This window comes from Canariomyces notabilis, assembly GCF_033297395.1.
Source record: "Canariomyces notabilis strain CBS 508.74 unplaced genomic scaffold N656scaffold_13, whole genome shotgun sequence".
Taxonomy (NCBI): domain Eukaryota; kingdom Fungi; phylum Ascomycota; class Sordariomycetes; order Sordariales; family Chaetomiaceae; genus Canariomyces; species Canariomyces notabilis.
Window position 1 is genome coordinate 744042 of NW_027041835.1, and position 20877 is coordinate 764918.

At 55.2% G+C, this 20877-nt stretch overlaps 6 protein-coding genes across 6 annotated transcripts; 3 read left to right on the plus strand and 3 right to left on the minus strand.

Annotated features, from left to right (window-relative positions):
- Positions 1 to 997: 997 nt before the first annotated feature.
- Positions 998 to 2207, minus strand: N656DRAFT_136263 (uncharacterized protein). The gene has a single exon (XM_064808602.1). The coding sequence runs from the start codon at positions 2003 to 2005 to the stop codon at positions 1397 to 1399; it is 609 nt and encodes a 202-aa protein (XP_064669589.1). The 5' UTR covers positions 2006 to 2207; the 3' UTR covers positions 998 to 1396.
- A 1211-nt stretch (positions 2208 to 3418) lies between these two features.
- N656DRAFT_136302 (uncharacterized protein) lies at positions 3419 to 3753 on the plus strand. Its single transcript, XM_064808603.1, has one exon. It carries the CDS (start codon positions 3455 to 3457, stop codon positions 3671 to 3673), a length of 219 nt encoding a protein of 72 aa, XP_064669590.1. The 5' UTR covers positions 3419 to 3454; the 3' UTR covers positions 3674 to 3753.
- Positions 3754 to 7109: 3356 nt separating this feature from the next.
- Positions 7110 to 8367, minus strand: N656DRAFT_136383 (uncharacterized protein). Its single transcript, XM_064808605.1, has one exon. The coding sequence runs from the start codon at positions 8138 to 8140 to the stop codon at positions 7496 to 7498; it is 645 nt and encodes a 214-aa protein (XP_064669591.1). The 5' UTR covers positions 8141 to 8367; the 3' UTR covers positions 7110 to 7495.
- A 1435-nt stretch (positions 8368 to 9802) lies between these two features.
- On the plus strand, positions 9803 to 11702 carry N656DRAFT_136322 (uncharacterized protein). Its single transcript, XM_064808604.1, has 2 exons — positions 9803 to 10365; positions 10437 to 11702. The coding sequence occupies exons 1-2, from the start codon at positions 10174 to 10176 to the stop codon at positions 11463 to 11465; spliced, it is 1221 nt and encodes a 406-aa protein (XP_064669592.1). The 5' UTR covers positions 9803 to 10173; the 3' UTR covers positions 11466 to 11702.
- A 748-nt stretch (positions 11703 to 12450) lies between these two features.
- On the minus strand, positions 12451 to 14100 carry N656DRAFT_790158 (uncharacterized protein; the record flags this gene model as incomplete). The annotated part of the gene is made up of 4 exons (XM_064816853.1): positions 12451 to 12689; positions 12804 to 13837; positions 13913 to 13971; positions 14017 to 14100. The coding sequence occupies 4 exons, from the start codon at positions 14098 to 14100 to the stop codon at positions 12451 to 12453; spliced, it is 1416 nt and encodes a 471-aa protein (XP_064669593.1).
- A 1699-nt stretch (positions 14101 to 15799) lies between these two features.
- On the plus strand, positions 15800 to 18891 carry N656DRAFT_710842 (uncharacterized protein; the record flags this gene model as incomplete). The annotated part of the gene is made up of 3 exons (XM_064811705.1): positions 15800 to 17463; positions 17538 to 18423; positions 18553 to 18891. The coding sequence occupies 3 exons, from the start codon at positions 15800 to 15802 to the stop codon at positions 18889 to 18891; spliced, it is 2889 nt and encodes a 962-aa protein (XP_064669594.1).
- Between the last annotated feature and the right edge of the window lie 1986 nt (positions 18892 to 20877).

Sequence of the window (20877 nt, forward strand, 5' to 3'; positions counted from 1 at the left end):
CAGTAGTTAGCTCGGTAGAAGATTAAGCTATATATAGGCACACGTTATAGGCGTTGTAGCCGGCTTACTTAATAGGGTTACAAAAAGTGTGGAAATCGATGGAATTGACAAAAAACCTTAGAAAACGCGTTTTTGGGCCTATTTGGCCAATATCAACAGCTTTAGGAATTCGACTGGCTGTTGGGCCTGACCGCCGCCTGTTGCGCGCGCGCGGGGTACCCTACTATCCCCTGGGACCGACCCGCTTTCTCCTGGCGTTTGCAGCCTACAGCGCTAGAGGTTATCTCAGGTTCTCAGACCAGCCATGCGCTGTATCCTTTGTACTGCCCAGGGACCCACTATTCCACTGAGCTCTCCAGCCAATCAGAAACCCCACACAACAAACAGCGCCAGCTGGTCTGAGTACGTTCCGAACAAAATCGCGGTCTCCTTCATAGAATTGTCACTTTTCCACCACTTTTCCACCCACAACCTACCACAACAACAGTCGGATACGTTACCTTCCAGATACATCAAAAGGATCGCATTTGGAAGGCCTTTCCAGCTGTGGTTGAATTACACCAATTGGGCTAATCCTGGCTGGGATGCAGGCAATTGAACCGTTGCGTGGGTGCCGTCTCGTGGGCCGTCGCGGCGCCCGTCGCGGTCACAGGAGCTATTGAGTCAACCTTCCATACCACTTTTCCACCCAGTACTGACTTCCTTGCGTAGGAATTGAAAGGATGGCCATTTCAAGAGCTTCCTACCAGTAGTAGGCTTTTTCGCCCTAGCCTAGTATTGCCTAGGATGCAGCCGATTGAAGCCATCGCGACTGTCAAGTTAACCTACCACCCAACCGTACAGGCCGACCTTCCACGCCGATTTTTCCACCAGTATTGCTCCCATGCGTACGAGCCTACCACTGGAATAACGGTCCTTGCAAGAGCTTCCTACCAGTGGTAGGATCTTACACGTGGGCCCAGTATTGCCCGGGATGCGCGCCGTCAAGTCAACCTGCCAGCCGACTGTACGGACCTACTTTCCCACGCTTCCTGGGCAGTATTGCTCCCACACGTACGGGCCTACCACTGGAAGAATGGGCATTTCAAGAGCTTCCTGCTAGTGGTAGGCACGGTCGCAGGGCACGAATACTGCTTAGGATACGTACCGTCAAGCCAGCAATTCCACACCCTCCAACCTGGATCTCAATGGCCCACGAAGATGTGGCCAAGCGGGCAAGTCTCTGAGGTAGGCCGGCCATTTCTTATCCTCTGTCAAATTTGAGCATGATACAACAAGTGGTGGTTGATTCCGACCGGGGCAATCAGGTCGACATCCCTCAATGACGCACAAAATTCACACCCCCCTTGCGACATCTCCAGGAAGACCACACAGAACCTCGAACATATATATATCATCAGAAAGAGCGGTCAATTCCAAACCTCAGAGTGTATTTTATATAGTATACAATTGGACTGGGCTGCCATGAATGATGATTGAAAATGGTGACTTCTCCAATTTGTATGGGGGTAAAATGACGCATGAGGCGATTTCGTTCGGAACGTCCACAGACCTTTTCTGAACGCAGTGTTGGAGGACCCACTCTATACATACGCACGGGCCACAGGACCTTCCTGACCTGCCCCCAACTGCAGTTCAAGAAAAGGTCTGTGAACCAGAGATAAGCTAGAGGCACGGTCGGTGCTTCGTTTTCGCGCAGGCGCGTCATCCGAAAGAATTGCAGGCAACTAAATACCGTTCTCGAAACACCGCCCGCGGCGCGTCTTCGCGTTCGCAAAATCGATTGGCCAATTGGACCATGCCTGCAAATGTTTGACGGAACGCGGCTGCGTGTCTGCATCTCTGCGATACTACTGTCTGAGCGCTTGTTTTCTCCCGCTCGGGATTCGGGACCCGGGGTATGGATCAAATTGAGACAACATATACTCTGAAAGGTGTGCATCGCAAACCGAGTCTGGAAATGGCTGCGACAACAGTCCCAGCTCAAATGTCGAATGAGACGCATTTTAGCAGTCCGGACATGAGATGGGTCGGCTCCGACCTGGCACTGTCTCCCGGCATTCGCCGGAGACTCCCGGTCAAGGAACCGGAAAACGCCACCGAGGGAGCCCGGAACGGGCTGTATTGCCTAAACACCAGAGTCTCCTATATCTAAGGTAGTCGAGCAACATTTTGCCAGCTACCGCGCCTTTCATCTTCGTGAAACATCGGCAGGCGCAGAATGGGTTGACAACAAAGTGTTTCCAAACATTGGATATTCTCCACTGCAACCGGAAAGAGAAGACTGTAATCAAGAATATCAAACCATCCCAGAGTGTTTCCCCGGCCAAGAAAAGCGGTCGCGGGGAAGCCAGCATGATGGCAGGGGCGCTGCGCCCACAAGCCATGTGAGTTTGGAAGAGAACTCACTTCATTGGCGGTTCAGCGCGGCAAGTTGGGTGTCGGCTGTGATTGCCCACAGTTTCCCTCGCTGAGGTTCTGCGCTTTGGGCTCGTTCTTGCCGCCCTCTCTGTCGGGAAATGCAACGACGGCAGAGAGGAGCGACGGGAATTGGGGAGGCGTGCCTTGAAGTTGCCAAATAAGCAACTGCTGAGCTGCATGGAGAAGCTGCAATAATACTATGAACCCCACAAAACAAGACTCTGCAGTAGAACCCTTTCTGGCGAGTCCCAGCTTCTTTTGAGGGGCCTCGTAATGGGGATGGTATATCCCGGAATTCGAAGACGCCTTCAATGGGTCTATCGAGTGCTTTCCGGCCAAGGACAACGGTGGTGGCTGGGTACGGAGTACCTAGGGAGAAATTTCCGGCTGACGGCTCCATGCACACGACGTATTGCAATTAGAGGTGCTGTAAGTGAGGACTGAGGAGGCCCGTCCCTGTCGGTATTGTCGTCCACGGAATATTTATCAGGTACCCTGTGTAAAAAGGGTCTTTGGTGGTCCGAGAGCCAGGAAACAACCGCAGCTCAACCCGGCCGGTGAAACTGGGCTGCCTGCAAAAGTCGGTAATAATCATTGACGGTTAACGTTAGGGGTCAAGGCAGATGGCAACCCTGGAACTGTCCGTCGTCCATACAGCACCAGAGGTCTCAGGACTATGGATGCTTGGGCGGCGTTGAACGATTTCAGACGCGATCGGCTATAATCAATCCAACTTTGCTTTCCGAGTTGCTCGGACCCTAACGTTCACCACATGTCTCTTCACATCGGAGTCACTTGCATGTGCATACACGTATGCAGTGCATGTCTGCGATCAGAAAGGCAGGAGTGGTGCTCTACCGGCCGGCCAAAAATAAGCCGCGAAGTTGAACGTTGCATTCCATGGATTCTCGCAATCATTCCATCCGGGGGACAGCGCGTCCCCGCTTACTACTTCATCCTACCTATCAGGGAAAGGCTGGTTTGAAGTAACAGTCACAGCGGGAGCTCTCACAGCCTCATGTGCCGGTAAATTATGGTGTGCACCGCCCGAGCCAGTTGGTCAGCCTTATCCGCCGCAGTTGTTGCAGCTGCACGCCAGCTGCTTCCACAGATCTTCTGGAAGCCACCTTCAAAGGCATCGCCCCACACCAACCCTGGTGAGCAATACTGTACCGTATCTGTGTATGCATTGTACTACCTACACTTGCGGAGTACACATATGAGGGGCATCTCCCCATTGCGTGGTTCTTAACCTGAATCCCGGAGAGGGATTTTGTGCAGACTCGTTGTACTCGGCCCGGCTTTCAACAAGCGTGGTCGGAAAGCGAGCCGAAGACAAAGCCGAGGCATGGCAGGTGGCTCACAGGGGACCCGGACACTTCAAATTACCGACCAGGCGCGCTCGAGCCAGAATGAAGGAAAGGAAAGGAGAAGAACGACAAAGAAGGCAATCAGATTCCAATCTCCTCTCCCGGACTGGGCCGACCGTTTCTGTTTCGAACCCGCAGCGAAAATCTTTGCTGCTGGCCGTTCTGCTGTTGGTGCAACACTGCGAGTTGTGGACTTTTGGTGCGCCTGTGGAGTGCTCTCGAGCCTTTTTGAGAGGGGTTGATGGAGCGATGTGGGCTTGGACAAACGGCTTGTCAGCAAGGACCAGCCCTTTTGACACATTCACCGCCTCGATCTCTAATCCGCTGCTACCGCATCACGCAGAAATCCGCTCTCGCATTGCATTTGCCCATCCAGCAAAGCAGAATGGGAAAACATAAGGCAAGCGGCCGAGAGGTAGGAGACTGGGCCCGCACACTCCGGAGCCGTTGCGGCCTCCCGATGGTTGAACGGTCGGCTTGGCGCGCCGCTCTCGGCATCGCCGGACACTCTGGCGTCAAGGTGGAGCCGAGTACTCCGTCAGCTCACGGAGCATCTACGGAGTACGCCTAAGCGGATCCCGATTAGTGCTTCGCCGGGGTCCGTCTCAGTTGCTCGCTCATCATCATCATGAGCCCAGACAAGGCAACCGTGCTTGCAGCCTGAATCCACTCGTACATAGTAGGGTCAGCCAGTTGTGTGCTTGAGCAAGGTAATCCGTGACGCAAAAAACGAATCACCGGGAACACCTACCAACCTTGGCCAACCTACGGAGTACCTACCTACTGTATTCGCTTGCCCAGCCACGCAGACAGCTGGTCTGAAGCTTGAGCTGAGCAGTGCCGCGGGTTGCGAATGGCGGCTCCAAATAGATGGCTACCCTCCTTGGTGTGCTGGCAAAAAGGCAGTTTCATATCAACCGCGTTTGGGACTGGCTATTGGCTTGCAGCTACCCTTCTGCTCAGCAATCAGCACACGACACCCGGGTTTTGTGAGGGGTAAGCCGATCCGGGAAAAGCTTGCAGCACAGTCAGGAGCTGAATTCAATATTCGAACAAATCCCTATCTGTCTCTCCAAGTCCCGCACGGCTAATCAAGTGCGGGTTACGAATACAGATACAGATGGCAAGCCTGGAGGACTACCGAGAGACGTATTAATACATATCGCTCCTTGGAACGCTCGCATTGTCTGGATGTCTTGCTGGTCCCTTGACCCGTGGTGGTCAAGTAATCCCGTCCTATTTGTCTGCTCGTAAATCTCGACCAATGGTCAGAGGTACCTGACGGCGCACACGTTAATGCTGCCAAAGATCTAGGATCTAGGAGATACCGTGCGATGACCAGGTCGTCGACCTGGTGCTACGTGCTCACCTTGGCCTCGACAGCCTAGGGATATTCTGTTTGCGGACATCTCTGGAAGTGTGATATCGCTCCAGTGCTATGGTACCTTACCTGCCTTTCCAATCTGCACAACCAATCTCGTCCCGGCTGCAGTTGCAAAAGCCGACAGCTTCCCGCATGCGGGTCACAAAGGCGAGCTGCTGGATGCTACGGGCCTAGGTGCCTCGTAATTCAGCATCAACACACTGCCGGTTGTCTGCTGTACCCCTTCCCATTCCAAAACTCGCGGCACGGCTCAAGGATCGCAAGTTAATAGAAGAACTTCGTTATCAACCGTGTTGTTGTTGTTCTTGTTGTGGGTGGTCGGCGACGAGGCGGCCGCGCTAACGGATAAACCCCGAGGCCAATCCCTGGAGGCCCTGTTGTCCAGCATGGTGAAAAGATGCTGACGATGGCATGAGAAACCGATGCCCAGCACCCTGCCACTCGCTGCCCTAGCCGACCGAAGCGTTGTGGTCCCCTGTACAGCACCAATGCGGTGGCAACCAACCTGGCCAAGCACCGGATGCCTTATAAAGTTGTACGACCTAAGAGTGAACAGCCAGTCTGAGAAATCCCGTCTTGAGGCTCCGGTGATACCTCACATACGACGGGAAGTATATCTTGTTAGATCAAGCCGAGGCAATGGAAGGTAATTCATATCCGGCCATCTTGGATCCTCGTCACAACGTCGGGGGTTCAGAGCGAAGGAGACAACCGAGGATGCCAGCAAAGCTCAGCAGAGATAGACGACAAAACACCGCAAAGATGGATCTCTGAAGTGTTATTTGCTAGAGGCTCGGTTGCAGTGGCGCGGCTTGAGTGTTGGATAACTTGGATTGCTGATTCTGGTGTCATTCTTGCTGCAATTCTCTAGCCTTATCCCTGGGGCAGGTTGCAGGCGACACCTCGACACGGCTGGCTGAAGAACTGGATTGGACAAAAGGGCTGTTTGGCTCGTCATTGACACGCATTGATTTAAATTGGATTCAAGTCACCGCGTCTCGCCGTTTTGATTGGCTCATTGCCCGCTTGACTTGCCCGATTTGCGTTGGTGTAAGGAACCACAGTTTCCAGCCTTGACAACTTGCACTCATTGTCATTAAACGTGTTTCTAAAATATCAGACCGCACCTCTGGCTACTCCTCTCCTCCCGAACAATGATCAATCCACGACGCAGAGGATGCTAATTGACTCTCTCAGAGTAGGATTCACCTCAATTGAGATCTTAGCAGAGCCTACATTCCGGCAGCAGACAGGGCCTGTTCTGATCGCCTGTCCCACCGACCCCTGATCCGTCTGACCTGCAGCTACCAGCCTCTTCAGGCGGGGCTTGTCTCCCGCGGTCCACCCCACTGGCTCCCATTAAACGCGAACACGCCAAGCAATTCATGATACGCGCAGCAACACAAATCTTGGAATCGGCGGGTGTATTGGATGCTTTGAGGGAAGGATCTGGGCACGCGATGCTACCCGAGTTGGCGGCTGATACATAGTGTAGAGAGAGGATTGTTACAATGTTGTGTTTGACATCTTCATTGTAAGAAGATGCCATCGAGTTCCTCGGAGAACTGACGTAAGTTTTTAGTACAGTACAGGATGAATCCAGTTTTCTCTAGTGTCGGACAGTGCATTGGCGCTTCTGTTAGACGAGGTTCTCGAGCAGGCTTCGATTCGCGGCCAAAGAGAGAAGATTGATGAAACTTACGTTAAGCCGTCCCATCGGGGATTACCTGCAGCTGGCCTCATGCCACTCCACATTCTGGCCTCGCGACTGGCCGTTCATGTCTCTCTACGCAATTCACAACGAAACAAATGCCGTCCCTGTTCACCAGGACCAGCGACCCGGCTGTCTCGGTTGCTTGAATGTGTGTAAGCAGCAAGCCATGCCCAGATAGATGTGGCTTTTCGGTGAGAGGCGGGCCCAAGAATGAGGCCTGGGCGATCCTATTTAAACTCCTTACGCAACAAACAAACAAATACTAAGACACCTAGGGACCCTGATCTCCTCGAGCTTGCTCCTGTGCTTCGCTTCGTAACAACTTGTTGATGCTTCTTTGCTCGAGCTGGCTAACATTTATCTTCCGGCCTGTTTCTAGTTTCTACTCAGGCACGGAGGCATGCAGTTTCGTCCGGGAACCTGGAGCTTGCAAGCATCCTAGTCTTTCTGCACCATTGTATGCAGCAGACGAGTTCCACTTGTGCTGCGTCACGTTATACACTAGGCGCCGCGCTGCTCCCGACTTTTGCAGCTATGACGCCTGAACAAGGCATTATGAATACATTATCAAAGCCAACAACCGTTCAGGTAATGAGGGGGAAGGGCTCAAGAGAGGCAACCACAGAGCTTGACGGCCATCATCGTACAGTACCAACAGAGAATGGGGGACCAACAACCCTTTAGATAAAGGTACTCACTGTTCAGAACCATGTCTGAATGGACTTTGCTAGTGATCCACATGCTGCCTCCTCGGGATTCTCCCAATCTCGGCCGCTCTTGAGTGGTTGAAATCTGAAGCGTAATGGGGTATATGCGAGGGTGCCCCGCAACCTTACCTGGTGTTAAGGCACTTTTGTGAAGCGGTCGTCGGGACCCCTGTCGCTCTAAAGTATCTTGCCTGAATTTCCAGCCGAGCAGTGAGCCCACACATTTCCGCCGTCGCCCACCATCAGCTTCATAGCGCACCGAGGAGCAAGTTTCCTGGCTGTGAATGTCCCTGGACGAGCACAACCTCCACACCGGGTCTGCAATCACGGCATCGAGGGTAGGGTAGCTAAGGCAATACATGTGTAACTTTGACGAGTGTACGAAGTAGGATAGGCAATTCTCGGCGCCCTCATATTTGGTTCCACCTCTCGCGAGGCGCGGCCATGTAACCAGGCGGGCCGCTCTTCGCGACGCAGATTCGCAATGTTGAGCACTTAATGTCATATAGCGAAGACGACACGCCCTGATTGGGCCTCGTTCCATGCTCCCCCAATGGCAACCCTTTCAATACGTTCGATCCGGGACAGCCTTCCTTGCCTGTGTGCACAACGGAGGCCAGGGCCTTGCTCTTCTTGGCATGGACCGTGGTGAGCTGCCTGGATGGCCTGAATGGCCTGGCTGACCCTGCACGTCTGTGGTCCTGCACTGGGCCAGGGCAGGTACAGCAGGGTACCTCAGTACACGGTGGGTGCTGCAAGCTGCTTGGTGCTTGGTGCTCAGCGCTCCTTCAACGGGCGAGCCGGGGGCCCTGTCTTAAATCGGCCGTTAACCAATCTCTGCTTTCCATTCCACTCCTTTTTTCCCTGCTCCGTCCTCCTCCTACCTGAACAAATATCTTTCTCCTCCTCCCCTTCCCTTTTCCCTATCCTCCATCCGTAACCAGTCGTTCCCTCTCCCGCACCGTCCCTTCCAACATCCCCCCGTTGGACTCCCTTTCTCAGACCGAGAAAAGGAGGGAAGGAGGAGATTCAGATTCTGGGCCATCGACAAGCTCACCCAGCATTAAAGGACACGGCCGGACTGGTGCGTGCTGAGAGCCGCGAAGCAAGAAAAAAAAGGAGAAAGCTGAAATTTGGGAAATCTCACACTTTCCTGCATTCTGGCTTCCCCCAACAGCTCTTTCGCAGCACCCAGCTCCCTGGTACACCTTCTCTCTCCCACCCCACACAGGCATTCTTCGGTTCGACAACGAGGAATCCTGCATCATTTCCCCCGGCCTGCTCCCTTCGTTCCGAGCACCTCCAAGGCCCGCACCCATTCCTCCGACATTTGGCAGCCTCGGACCTCGACCTCGACTTCAGCAGTCTAGATTCGAGCGAAACAGTGTTTTGTGTCGCAAGCAACGGGAGCATTTGACGGGGGAATACGAATTCCCTTTTCCAGCCAGGAAAAATCGTCGTCAAAAGACCTGCCACCGATCCGCGAGCCAAGTGCGACTCCGGGTCAACACAGCAGCTACATGACCTCGACCGGTGCGTAGCCTTTCTGGCCCTTCCTCGGCGTCCGGGTGTGAGGTATGTGCAATAGATACCCCGAGTCTCCAAAACCCCAGTATTTCCCCAGATGCTCGAGGTCGAGCGGTACTGGCGTCCTCTCAGCCCGTGATGTCATTCTTCGAGGCACAATTATAGCAACATGTGCACATGCTGAATGGTGCTCCCCCTTGCAGATACATGCCGATTCGGTTGCACCCTGCAATCCCCGGCATCTTCCACGCTCACGCGTAGATTCAAACCAACGGCCAAGAACAGCCTGCTGTGGGACACGTTAACTCGTTGCTCCCACCTGGTGTTCAGGAATTGTGTCATTTTTTGCGTCGGTCCTTCTCCTCGACCCGCAACCGTGGCGGTAAGGGATTCCCTATTCACTATCCAGCCTGGTCCCTTCTTTTTCCCAGGCCCGCAGAAACCCAACTCAGTCAGGATCCTGCTCGGCTGCGTCCCCGAAGGAGATCTCGGGATGCCCCGCATCTGACAGGAACTATCCCGTGCCTGCCAGATCTGAGTATCCAAAGTTCTCCACATAATGATCAACTCGTGTTGGCGTACCTGCCCCTGAGCAAAGTGGATCTCGTGCCCAAGCCACCTGTTCGGTGGTGCGTTGGAGGTTGGGAATTGAATGAATGGCGCTGATTCCTAATAACTCTAGAAGTCCCCGGTCGACATAATTCAAAACGGCGGTGTTTCCCCCGATCACTCGACTCTCATCTGCCCTACGAGAATCCATTCTCTTTCTCGCACCATCTCGGCAGATCTTCCAGTCACAGTCACTCCTTTTCAATTTGGTTTTTTAATTCACCACACTCCTTAATAATTTAATACTAGTCTAACTCGGTCGACTGCGTCATTCTCTGGCTCGACCCGACCGCAACTTAATAGTGCCAATATTCGTACGTGCGTCGAAAGATCGGCGCCCATCCGTTGACTTCCTGGCGAACTCGGAATATCCCGTCACTCTTTCTAGACGCCTCGACCGCCCGTTTTCCCACTTGACAGGCCACCGACCGATCAGTCGAGATGGCCTCTTCCGGTTATGCACCCGACAACACCTACTTTGTCGAGTCGGACGAGCCCATCCAGCGTATGAATATGCGTGATGCTGCCAAGATGATTGCCCGGAACAAGCAGGAGATGATCGCCAATGAGCTCTCGAGGCTGGCCTGTGACGAGTATCTGGAGGACATCATGCAGCACATGCGTCACATGGAGGTAAGAAGGATCTGAAGTGCCAGTTGCCCTGGGTGCGACGGTCATGGATGATCAGCTAACTTGGTGGCTAGGACGAAACATTACCGGACGCCAATCTAATCGACATGCAGCGTGAGATCCAATGGTTTATGCGGCCGTATCTCATCGATTTCCTGATCGAGGCCCACGCGGCTTTCTCCCTCCTGCCCGAGACACTCTTCCTGACGGTCAATCTTCTGGACCGGTACTGTTCAAAACGAGTGGTGTATAAGCAGCACTACCAGCTGGTCGGCTGTGCTGCGCTCCTCATCGCTGCCAAGTACGGGGACAAGAAGGAGCGAGTGCCCCAGATCAACGAGCTGAACAACATGTGCTGTGGACTGTACGATGCAGGCATGTTCACGCAGATGGAGATGCACGTTCTCAACACGCTGGATTGGAATATTGGACATCCGACCGTCGACTTCTTCACGCAATTGGTTGTGGCTGAGGAGCGGGACAGCAGGGAGGTGGAGCACATGGCCGCGTATATTTGCGAGATTGCCCTCTATCACCGAGACTTTGTATCAACAAAGCCGTCGGTCATGGCAAGGGCTTCGCTCGCACTCGCCCGCGCAATTCTTGGCAAACCCGAGGTTAATGACGGCGAGTGGGATCACGTTGACAATGTGACACTGCTTACGCTTTCTCAACACCTTCACCAGCCGTCGGTCACTCTGGCCAGGAAATACTCGAGTCACTACTACTCGAAGGTATCCAGCAAGCTCGCCGACTTCCTCGCTCAACAGGCTGCCATTGCACGGCGAGGGGTTCCACCATCGCCCCCTTCGGAACCCGCCCACTCGGGGAAGCCGTCTGATGTGTACAGCACTCCGCATAAGGGACTGGGTGCCGTTCCCGGGGTTGCTGACGGATACATGACGCCTCCCATTACTCCCGATGGCACTTGCTTCGGCCACAATCCGGCAATGATTAAGGATTACCAAGTCCCGCCCCGGCGCCCGGTTACACCGACCCCTCAGCCGAGTCATGCGTCGTCATACCAGCAGGTACAGCCTCAAGCACAACATATGGCAGGATCGTCGTATTTTGACGGTACCACCTCCCAGATGTCGTACTGAGAGGAGGCGCCGGCAAATTCGAGCGGCTCGCTTTGAGGCCGAGTCGACGACGTAATTCGGTTACTAGCCTTATATAATATAAGGGCTGGTAACCGTCGGCGACGGCGCCTTGTTTTATTTCTATTGCTCTTTTTCTCTCTATTTCCGGGGGCATTTCGAGATATACCACTTTGGAAGACAAAAGATTGCATGCATCTGGCTCTTTCTTTGTACGAAAACATTAGCGACATGGCATCAGCGTTGAATTCTGCGAATTTTCTTCCCGACTTCACTTCTCATATTGGGATCATTACGCGGGGGAGCAGCGTCATGGCTGGTGGCCCCCTGCAGATCTGATGATGCTTCTTCGCCATACCCCTGTTCACAACAGCCATGTTAATCTTGAAGCGTAAAAGGAAACCACCAAAAAAAAGAGTCGGGCGAAGTTGATATTTTGGTGCTGAGAGGGCACCACACATCTCGGGATTTTTTCCATGCACCATCCGGAGGATTTGACTCAAAGTGTGATGGTTGAAAAAGGGGGGATTGTGCGAAGGCCGGGAGCGGCAATCAAGATTGGCAAAGTTGTATTGAGTGAAGGACACGGCAACTTAAAATGTAGTGGGAGGACAAGAGTTCAAACGGTGGGAACGAGGATGGACCAAGGACCAGACCAACACCCCCAGAGAGCATTTGTCGCCAGCACCTGTCTATTAGTGGACACTACAGTTGGTTGCCGGCGGCGAGGAATGAGATGGTGGTTAGGAGTCTATGCAGTGACTCCGAAAAACCATGTCTTGAGTGGGCAGGGGGTTGATTCGACTGCCCAGAGTCTTGCTCATTTATCCCAAGGTGTGACCGCCGATAGGTAGCTGCTGAGAGTGGAAAAACGAGTAAAATCTCTGGCAATGTGGTTTCTGACCATGGATCAAAAGTGAAGGCAAATGACGTTCCAGGATGTCTCAACTCGATGCTTTTGCCATCCATTCCCCTTCCCTACATGATTTCAGTCTTGCGCTCTCCTTCGCTGTCGCCGCCGTTGTTTGCGTGCCTTTCTTGAGTCAAAGTGATTGACCTGACCCCCCTCGGCGGCGGGATCCAGGCGATCAGGCCTGAAGCCGCGGGGCCCGCTCACGATGATTCTACTCCCGCGCCGCGCATCGTCCTCGTCCCGCAGGACCCTCCTGATCATATTGCCGTCGAGAAACTCGTGTTCAAACACGACCCGGGAGGGCGTGTGTTCTGCTAACCAGCTCAAAAGATCTTGGCCCTGGTCTTTCCCCTCTCCGCCATTGTCATGTTCCTCGTCGACTGCATCCTCCACCTCCATAGCCCGACCCGGACCAGGGGCAATAAAACGGAAACGCATCTGGCCCGGCATGCGGCCGGCGCCGAGCACGTCGCGCCGGTCCTTGCCCAGCCACAGCCGGTAGCTGCCCGGGGCGCCGGACACGTAGCACGAGTGGAAAGGCAGCAGCCCGCTCAGCCGGTCCGGGGAATACTCGTCGCCGGTGTAGTCGCTGCGGGCTTGGCCGGGGAAGGCCACGACGGGGGTGATGTGGGACACGGGTTCGTATTCTTCGTCGTCTTCGTGGCCCGGTGGGTGCGGGTATATCACGGAGACAAAGGCCGGCGGGGTCAGCGGCGGGCACACGGCCACGTCCAAGTCGTAGACGCGCGACTGCTGGACAGACTCGGCTGTGGAGACGGTGCGCACGGATTGGGCTGCGTACGTGTCCAGGTCGATTTGGAGGAGGAGGATGTCGGCTTCCCAGAGGCAGGGGAGCGTCGCGCCGCTGTCGAGAAGGGTCGGCCAGAAGATGCGCGGCCCGCTCGGGTCGGCTGTCATGGGCGGCCGGCGGTGGCGTACCCGGCGGGTGGCGTAACGGCTGGCCGTCGTGAATCCTCCTTCTCCTCCCTCTCCTCTCTCTCCTCCCTCCCATTCTTCTCCTCCTTCTCCTTCTCGGGCTACCCACTCCTTGCGCCGGCGGAATCCCAGGGTCACGCGGTAGTGGCCCATCTCCTCGCTGATGGCGCGCCAGGCGGGATGGTTCTCGAGACAGATGGCCTTTTTGACCAGGATGGGGGCGGCGCCGCCGCCGGCCAGGGGCGGCTCATACCACAGCCAGCCCGGGCCGTGCTCGGCGAGGTAGCGGTCCAGGCGCTCGGCGCGGTCGGCCGCGAACGAGGCGAAGCTCGGGCAGCGGTCGACGATGCGTCCGGCCCAGATGAGCGTGTAGGCGTCCGAGTAAGGGATGGCGCCTGACTCGTAGCCAGCGATGGCGGCTTCGATGTTGGCGCGCTCGGGGGGGAATCTGCTGGTTTGGAGGGTGGCGCGGAGAAGGTCGACGCGCTGTTGGATGGCGGCGCGGTGGAGGGAGGGGTTGGCGGATCTAAGGAAGTGGGTATTAGTCTTTTTGCCCCTTGTTATTCTGCTTGACTAACTCAGGGGTACTAGTGGGCGATACCTTGGTTGCGTGTTGACTGGGTTGGTCTCATCGAGTTGTTCCCTCTCCTGGATTGCTTCCTAGAGTAGCCGAGCCATCTCAGCGTGTCCCGGATAATGCTCGACCAGGAAGCGCAGCTGCATCACTTTCCTGTCGGCTACCTCTATCGGACTGGGGTCTTCCCCTTCGAGCCAGAGCGGCGAGCCCATGACGATGGATGGTTGCCATGCGCCCCGGCCTTGGCTATTGGTGGGAATTTCTCCTGGTGCTGCTGGCGAAGCCGTATGCTGCTGCTGCTGCTGCTGCTCCTGTTGCTGCTCCTGCTGGGCCTCTTCTATTCTTACGACGCTTCGGGTTCTTATCCGCTGGGCAACAGGTGTTGCAGTGGCATCGATATTCATCCCCCCACTGACGCGGTGAGCTCTGTTACGGTCGAAGCTTCCAACATTGCGTGCAGCGCGCCTCGACGTGGACGAACGACGTCTTCTCTGGACTCTCAGATCATGTTGCTGAGCCTGAGCAGCCCCAAGTGCCAAGGAGCGTCGTCGATCCATGATGCTAGCGACACAAGCAGGGAGCGACGGCTTCTCTATCTTCGACTGATATGTCAAGATCCATCGATGGGGATTTAGTCGTAGCAATCAAGTACCTTCTTAGTAGCTAATTATGTACTGCCCATCCTGGGTGACTCTCAAGGAGCCTTTCCCATGGCTACAAGTCTTGATCCTTCATTGCCTATAAGTTAGGACAAAGAGTCATCATCTCCCATGCCGGCGACCAAGCAGTAGTTCACATTGTACGGTGCGTCTTTCGTCGAGAGCGGTTCTTTGTCATGCAGAGCACTAGACGCTGAAAACGGGGGATCCCCACAGAGCACACAATCGATTTGCTTTGCCAAAGGTGCTGGGCAAAGGCCATCAAAGTACTGGAGCTAGGTTCCATTGTTTCCTCCAGCGCCGACACGCATGCGTCGGCGCATTCCTGCCCGGAGACTTGCTTACCGTGCTCTTTGTCTTCGTCGCAATTACTGCAGCTGTTTTCGCGCGAGCAAATCTGTTGATGATATGCAGCTTCATGTGGCTCAGGGGTAAGATCGACTGCCAGACAATCCAATACTTCATACCCAGCCCCCGAAAAACACGTTCGCGAGACGCAATGTCAACGCACTCAGTTTCGTCGAGCATCCCGTCTGCAGAGCAGTGGGCGTCGTACCTTAGAGCATCCGCTGAGCAGGCAGCTCCGCCGCCTCGCTGGAGGCGTCGAAGACGGGTCGACTGTAAGCATCAAATGAGGTGGCAATCTGGCCGACGCGGAAAGCCAGTAGTTTGAAGCTAACCATGGGCTTCTGCAGCCGACTTTGTGCGCTTTCTTATTGACTACGCCGCTAATGACCCGGAATGTCCGCCCCTGTTCAAAGCTTACCTGGAGGACGTGGTTCTCAAGCCATGCAGCAACCCCGAGGACCGCGTGCTCAGGGTGGAATACCACCTGAGAAACCCGGAAATCACAAAGTATACCCTTGGCGAGCGGTTTCGGCGTAAGCTGGACAACTACACCATATCTAGTAATGTGTTTGGGACGGGGCCCGTGGTGCCTTCTGCTGCAATTCCAGAACAATACCGGCCAAACACTGGGGCCCAACCGGCCGATGACATGGACATTGACTTTGCCATTTATCCATCCGAAATAGACCAGGAGAGTGTCAAGGAGAAGGAAGACGAGAAAACTCAGGGGGACCACAACGAGGATGAAGAGGAGACCTTGAGTAGGATGCGCGATAGATTGCGAACTCCCGAAGAAGGCGGCCAGAGCTCAGAGGAGACCGACAGCAGCATCCTAGAGACTCTGCAGTCCATCCCATCCTTTGGCATTAGCGAAGCACTTGCCGACGCGGTAACCTTGGAGGACATGCGGGGCCCAGATCGGACCACAGCGTCGTCATACAAAGGCCGTCGAATGCTTCCCTTGGCAGAGGAGCTTGAGAGGATCGTCACGTTCCTCAAAGCCGAGGACGTGGACCGTTGCGTTGACTGGAAGACCAACTTTGAAGAAGTGGTATCGTATCTCGAATGGCTTGCCCATGGTGACGAAGACCATCAACTGCAAAATGCCGGCCTCTCGACGCGGACCATCTTCGACGATGCCGTCACCAAGGCAAAGGCCCACGCCTTGTTTGAGAAGCATTGTTACGACCCGGTACCCTTGGACATCAGCAGCTTGAAGCTGCCCAAGGGGGCCCTGCTGTCGACAAGGCTGAGATGGATGGCAAAAGCAAGCGACTGGCCTCTCCCCTGCCACAGCCCAGTCCCTGACCAGAGCGAGCTCCTGCCAAGGGCGATTCCCCCGCGCCCACCAAGCCCCGTAAACAGAATCTTGCTCGACAACCCCGACAGCTCGGAATGCTATAAGACTTTCACCAAGGATGAAAAGAAGTGGTGGGATAGAATTGGCGGCGCTTTGCGTACGATTCCGACAGACGCCTCGCGTCTGGAGCGCAACAACCTCGCCTATATCGAATCCCAGGCATTCGATGCCTTTTCCGCCAGGGACAGTATTGGCTGGATCCGCCGTGACCCGGCAACGGGGATGACCCTCCTCCCTGACGACACGTTGGTGGCGGCGGGGAATGCCCAGCACTGGGCTAGAGAGCGCGGGGCCCGCCGGGCAGGACTCCAGCAGATGCTGCGCGCGTTCCGCAACCCCAACGCGCGAATTGAGCTCGACCGACCCAGGCCCGGACTGGTCTTTCCAGTCGACGCCGCCACGCTGCGCGCAGTGTGTCGGAGCGTCAACGGGCCGCAGTGGACGCCCATCGCGGTAGACAAGAGCCTGCTGCCCGGGAATTCAGCGGAAGGGCCTTGGGAATCAATGGACCCGATGCACACGACGGTCTACTGCGTTAGCTACTTCGAAACATTGAGAAAGATTCGGGAGCGCGCCATGCTGGCGATGGAGGCGGCAAGCACGCTCCCGGTGAAGCTGCCCAAGAACCTGGCCAACGGCGGGCCTTTTGTCTGGCGCGCCATTGACTCGGAAGAGCAGGCCAGACAGGACCTCCCGCGTGAGTGTCTCAAGACGCTCCGAATCCTCAAGCAGGCAAACCGCCGCGCGCCGCGTCCGCTGCTGCAGGAGGTGCTCGACCAGGCCAGCCAGGCGCAGAAAGGGGGCTTCGACTTTCAGCAGAAGATCCCCGGGGTAAACCTTGCGAGCGACGAGTGGGAGCAGGACGGATCCGAGAGGCACCCGAGGCCTCTCGATAGCCAAGAGATCCAATGGCTGAGGTTCCTGGCCGGCGAGTGTGTCAACGCCAAGACGTGGAATGGTCGCTTCGTCCCGGACACGCCAAGGGAGAAGTACAGGCTGTTCCTCATATTCGCCAGGCGGGTGCAGAAACTGTTGGACGACAAGAAACCAAAAGCCCTGTTCGGTCGAGCCGATGCCAGGGTCGAAGTTGAGCAGCTGTTGGCTGCCATCAAGGCCGGAAAGGATAGCAGCCCCGTCACCAAGTGCGAGTTCCAGCCCTTCGATGCCTGCAGCTGGCTTGACAGGATGGACAAGAGTGGCCATGTCAGGTAGGGATACACTGGTGAAAGGAGAGAGGAAAAAAGGAAACAAAGATGCTAACCGGGCTACACGCTCCTTGCAGATTCTACCTTGATCCGGCATGCTATGGTGTCGTGCAGCGGCCGCCGGCGGAGTACTTCCCCGAGCATCGCGTGCTCTGGCCCAAGAAGCAAGACCCCAACGTGCGTCCCAGCTACCTGGGCTACATTGCCGACTGGCGCGACGTCGTGCCGGGTGGCAATAGCGAAGGCGGCGCACTGCCAGACATTGACAAAGGGAGCGCCATCTATAACTTCTTTGCCTCGCTCGGCTTCCGCCTGGGACACACCATCTACGCGACAACGACGACGACGAGCACGACACCAATCATCACTCGGCACCTCCGCTCGCACCTCCGCTCCGCCATCTTGGAGTGGGACCACGCATGCAAGAGCGCCCGTCACACGCCCGAGCCCAAACCCCCGACCAAGGAACGACTGACCACGCTCCGCACGGCCATCATCGACGAGCTGTCGGCCAACGCCACCATGCTGCACCCAAGCCGCAGACGCGAACGCCTCAATCGACGCACCAACCAGTCCGACGACGGCGAAACGGCCGACGACCTGGTGCGCGACCACAACTGGGACTGGGCGGCGCTGGGGTCCGACGACGGGCAGCGAAGCAACGAGCAGCGGCAGCGACAGCGGCATCGACAATTCTGGTCCATCGACCGCTGGCCGGCGGCGGCGGCCCAAGTGAAGCAGGAGCGAGAGGAGCCGCCGACCATGACCATACGGGCGCTTCAGCCGGACGACGTCATGGCAGCTGCGCAGGCGGCGGACCCGACCGACCGGCGCTACATGCGGCCCAAGCTGAGGCCGTACGGGGAGGAGGACAAAGTGCTGTACCGGCCCGGTCCGGCCGTCTATCCGATTGGAGATACCAGGCTGCAGCGGCTGGCTGTTGAGAGGCGGATTACTGAGATGGTAAATCGAGGTTAGTTTTGGACGACACCATACTTATCACTAGCCCTCCAACTCTGTTGGTAATTAGTAACTGACCCCCGATGGAAATACCTAGCTGCCGGCTTGAGACCCAAAAAGCGCAAAAAGAAGCCTACCGCCACCGCTACACTGGTCAACGCCCTCTCCTCCTGGCTTGTTAACCCTCTCTCGCGCTTCGCCTGGAAAGAGGAGAAGAAGGCAGCAAAATATCGTGCGGACGAGGACCCGGAGGGCGGCAAGCTGCCTCCAGTCAGTCTCGACCAGGTTCCGCGCAGCTGGGACCCCGAGGGCGAATGGGAGCGTCGCATGCAGCAGGAAGCACCAGCAGCAGCAGCACAGAATGAACAGCAAGATGGTGATCAGGATGTGGATATGCAAGAGGACGAGGATGAGGACGAGGACGGGCTCAAGAATGTGGATGTGGCCATGACCGGTATGGGGCAAGCATGAATAGCAAGCCTAGGTAGTTACCGCGAGTCTGTATCGCCGGGGTATTTTTCTGTCGTGAAATAAGTTTGACGTACTCATCACACCTACAGCGCTCTTGTTTTGCAGTGTTTGCTTCAAGTTCGGTTCAACTTCCATGCGCAGCGTGAGAGAACTGTACGAGGATGTGGCTATGTGCAAACTTCTGTGGCATCCAATTGCTCATGGTCTTGGCATGTGGCGACCAATAATTGCTTAGAGAACTGTGGGGTCCAGGTAATGATTCTGCTTGCTCAGCACCTGCACTTCAATTTCCGAATTCCGACCGCCCGTTCCCTACGTGGACCTTCCTCCTGACCTCCTCCTTCTCCCTTGTCTCTTCAGTAAACCTATCAATCTCGTCTTCCATCGATTTCCGGGATACAATTCAAGTTTCCTACGGAGGTAGCTCTAGGGCATTTGAAAAAATCAAAACGCTTGCCTCGCTCACAGTTCGCTCCGTGTGAACATATGGACTGACGATTCGCTTCAATACACCTACCTAACAGGCTAACTGTAAGTTGGCAACTGTTGGCTGAGCGCATCATCGGCGCCACGATGAGCCGTTACAATCTCACGCGACAGCACGTAGCTTGACACGTCGGTTGTACGAACATAGGGAGGCACGTGTTGTACCAGATACCTAATCAGCTTAGAATTTCGTCAATTTGCCGGCTGTCCTGACTCCTGACATCAAACGTCACGTTCCCTGACAGTTGCTGTTGCATAAGGTAGCGACCTCAATGATCAATCATACCTACTAGGTTTGCACAGCACTACATACAAGTAATTTCATACCTCCCAGTCTCCTTGCCATTGCCAGCCTGGCTACCTATGTAATAGCTGCGTAGCCTTCAAGTTGCTGTTGTCGACGGCAGTCTCGTCCGGCAGGGCAAGGGTTGGTGTATTGGCCATGCTCATGACATTTGAATGTTTGCTTCGTGGTAACTTTGCTGTGCCGTCAGGAACACTTCCCTGCTTCCCTCAGTAGGATCCGCTCCCTCCCGCACAATGGCCATGGCGCAACAACCAATCAGACCACAATGTACGGACATATCTAGTCTAGGAATGCATGAAACCATGAAGAGATGTCCATCCTCCATCGCTACCCTGTTGGAACTTGGAAAGACTGTGAATTGTTGATCCCGAAGTGGTTTCCCTACCTATAGACTATACGCTTGCATAGGTGCATGTTTGTCGTGGATTGGACACAATACGAGCAGTTGCGTTGTTGGCAAGACGAACGGAGACTGGATCCATCGTTGCTCCCGTCCGAACCGTCCTCTGAGCCGAATAACTGAACCATCTCTTAATGCCCATGCATGTCCTGAGCTCGGGTCCCATCATGTCCGTTGTCATATCGAGAAGCATCCGCTTTTGAGTTACTCCATCATTCGAAACGGCTCTCCTATCGCGAGGCCCTACCCCGACTGAGAACGAAATCGACTGTGACAGCTGCGCCGAAGTCGAGATTAACCTAGCCCGGAACTTGCACTCCGCCATCCTCAAACCCCCGCCATCTTCAACACAGCGTCGACTCGATGGAACCAAACGTCATGGGGTTTGCCGTTTATGATTTTGCGCAAGGTTGAACGGGGTCTTGGGGTTCTGTGGGCTTGGGTCTTTGCTGAACATGATGACCGTCAGGCTGTTGGTCATTGGCAGCCTGAGGGAGAGAAACTCAGGCCTATTTCTACGGGTTGATGTAAGGGGAGAGAGATGAGGGATCTGACCGGAGGGAAAGGGACTGCGAGGCAAGGAACTTTGTAATCTGTTGGAACTTTGGCACGACATGTGTTTGTCTGGCTCGTCTGGGTAAGTAAGTAGTAACAGATCTCGTCGACCACCATGTTTTTAGCTATATGTAGCGGAACGTGTACAGTACCTAGACGATAGAAATGACGGCAGCTCTAGATTTTGGGATCATAATCATCTGGATATACTATCCCGTCACTGTCAAGATTTGTAAAG

Coding starts and splice junctions, on each gene's coding strand:
- N656DRAFT_136263 (XM_064808602.1), bottom strand. CDS start 2,005: ATGCGTCTCATTCGACATTTGAGCTGGGACTGTTGTCGCAGCCATTTC.
- N656DRAFT_136302 (XM_064808603.1), top strand. CDS start 3,455: ATGGTGTGCACCGCCCGAGCCAGTTGGTCAGCCTTATCCGCCGCAGTT.
- N656DRAFT_136322 (XM_064808604.1), top strand. CDS start 10,174: ATGGCCTCTTCCGGTTATGCACCCGACAACACCTACTTTGTCGAGTCG. Junction 10,366..10,436: donor AGCACATGCGTCACATGGAG/GTAAGAAGGATC, acceptor CTTGGTGGCTAG/GACGAAACATTACCGGACGC.
- N656DRAFT_136383 (XM_064808605.1), bottom strand. CDS start 8,140: ATGGAACGAGGCCCAATCAGGGCGTGTCGTCTTCGCTATATGACATTA.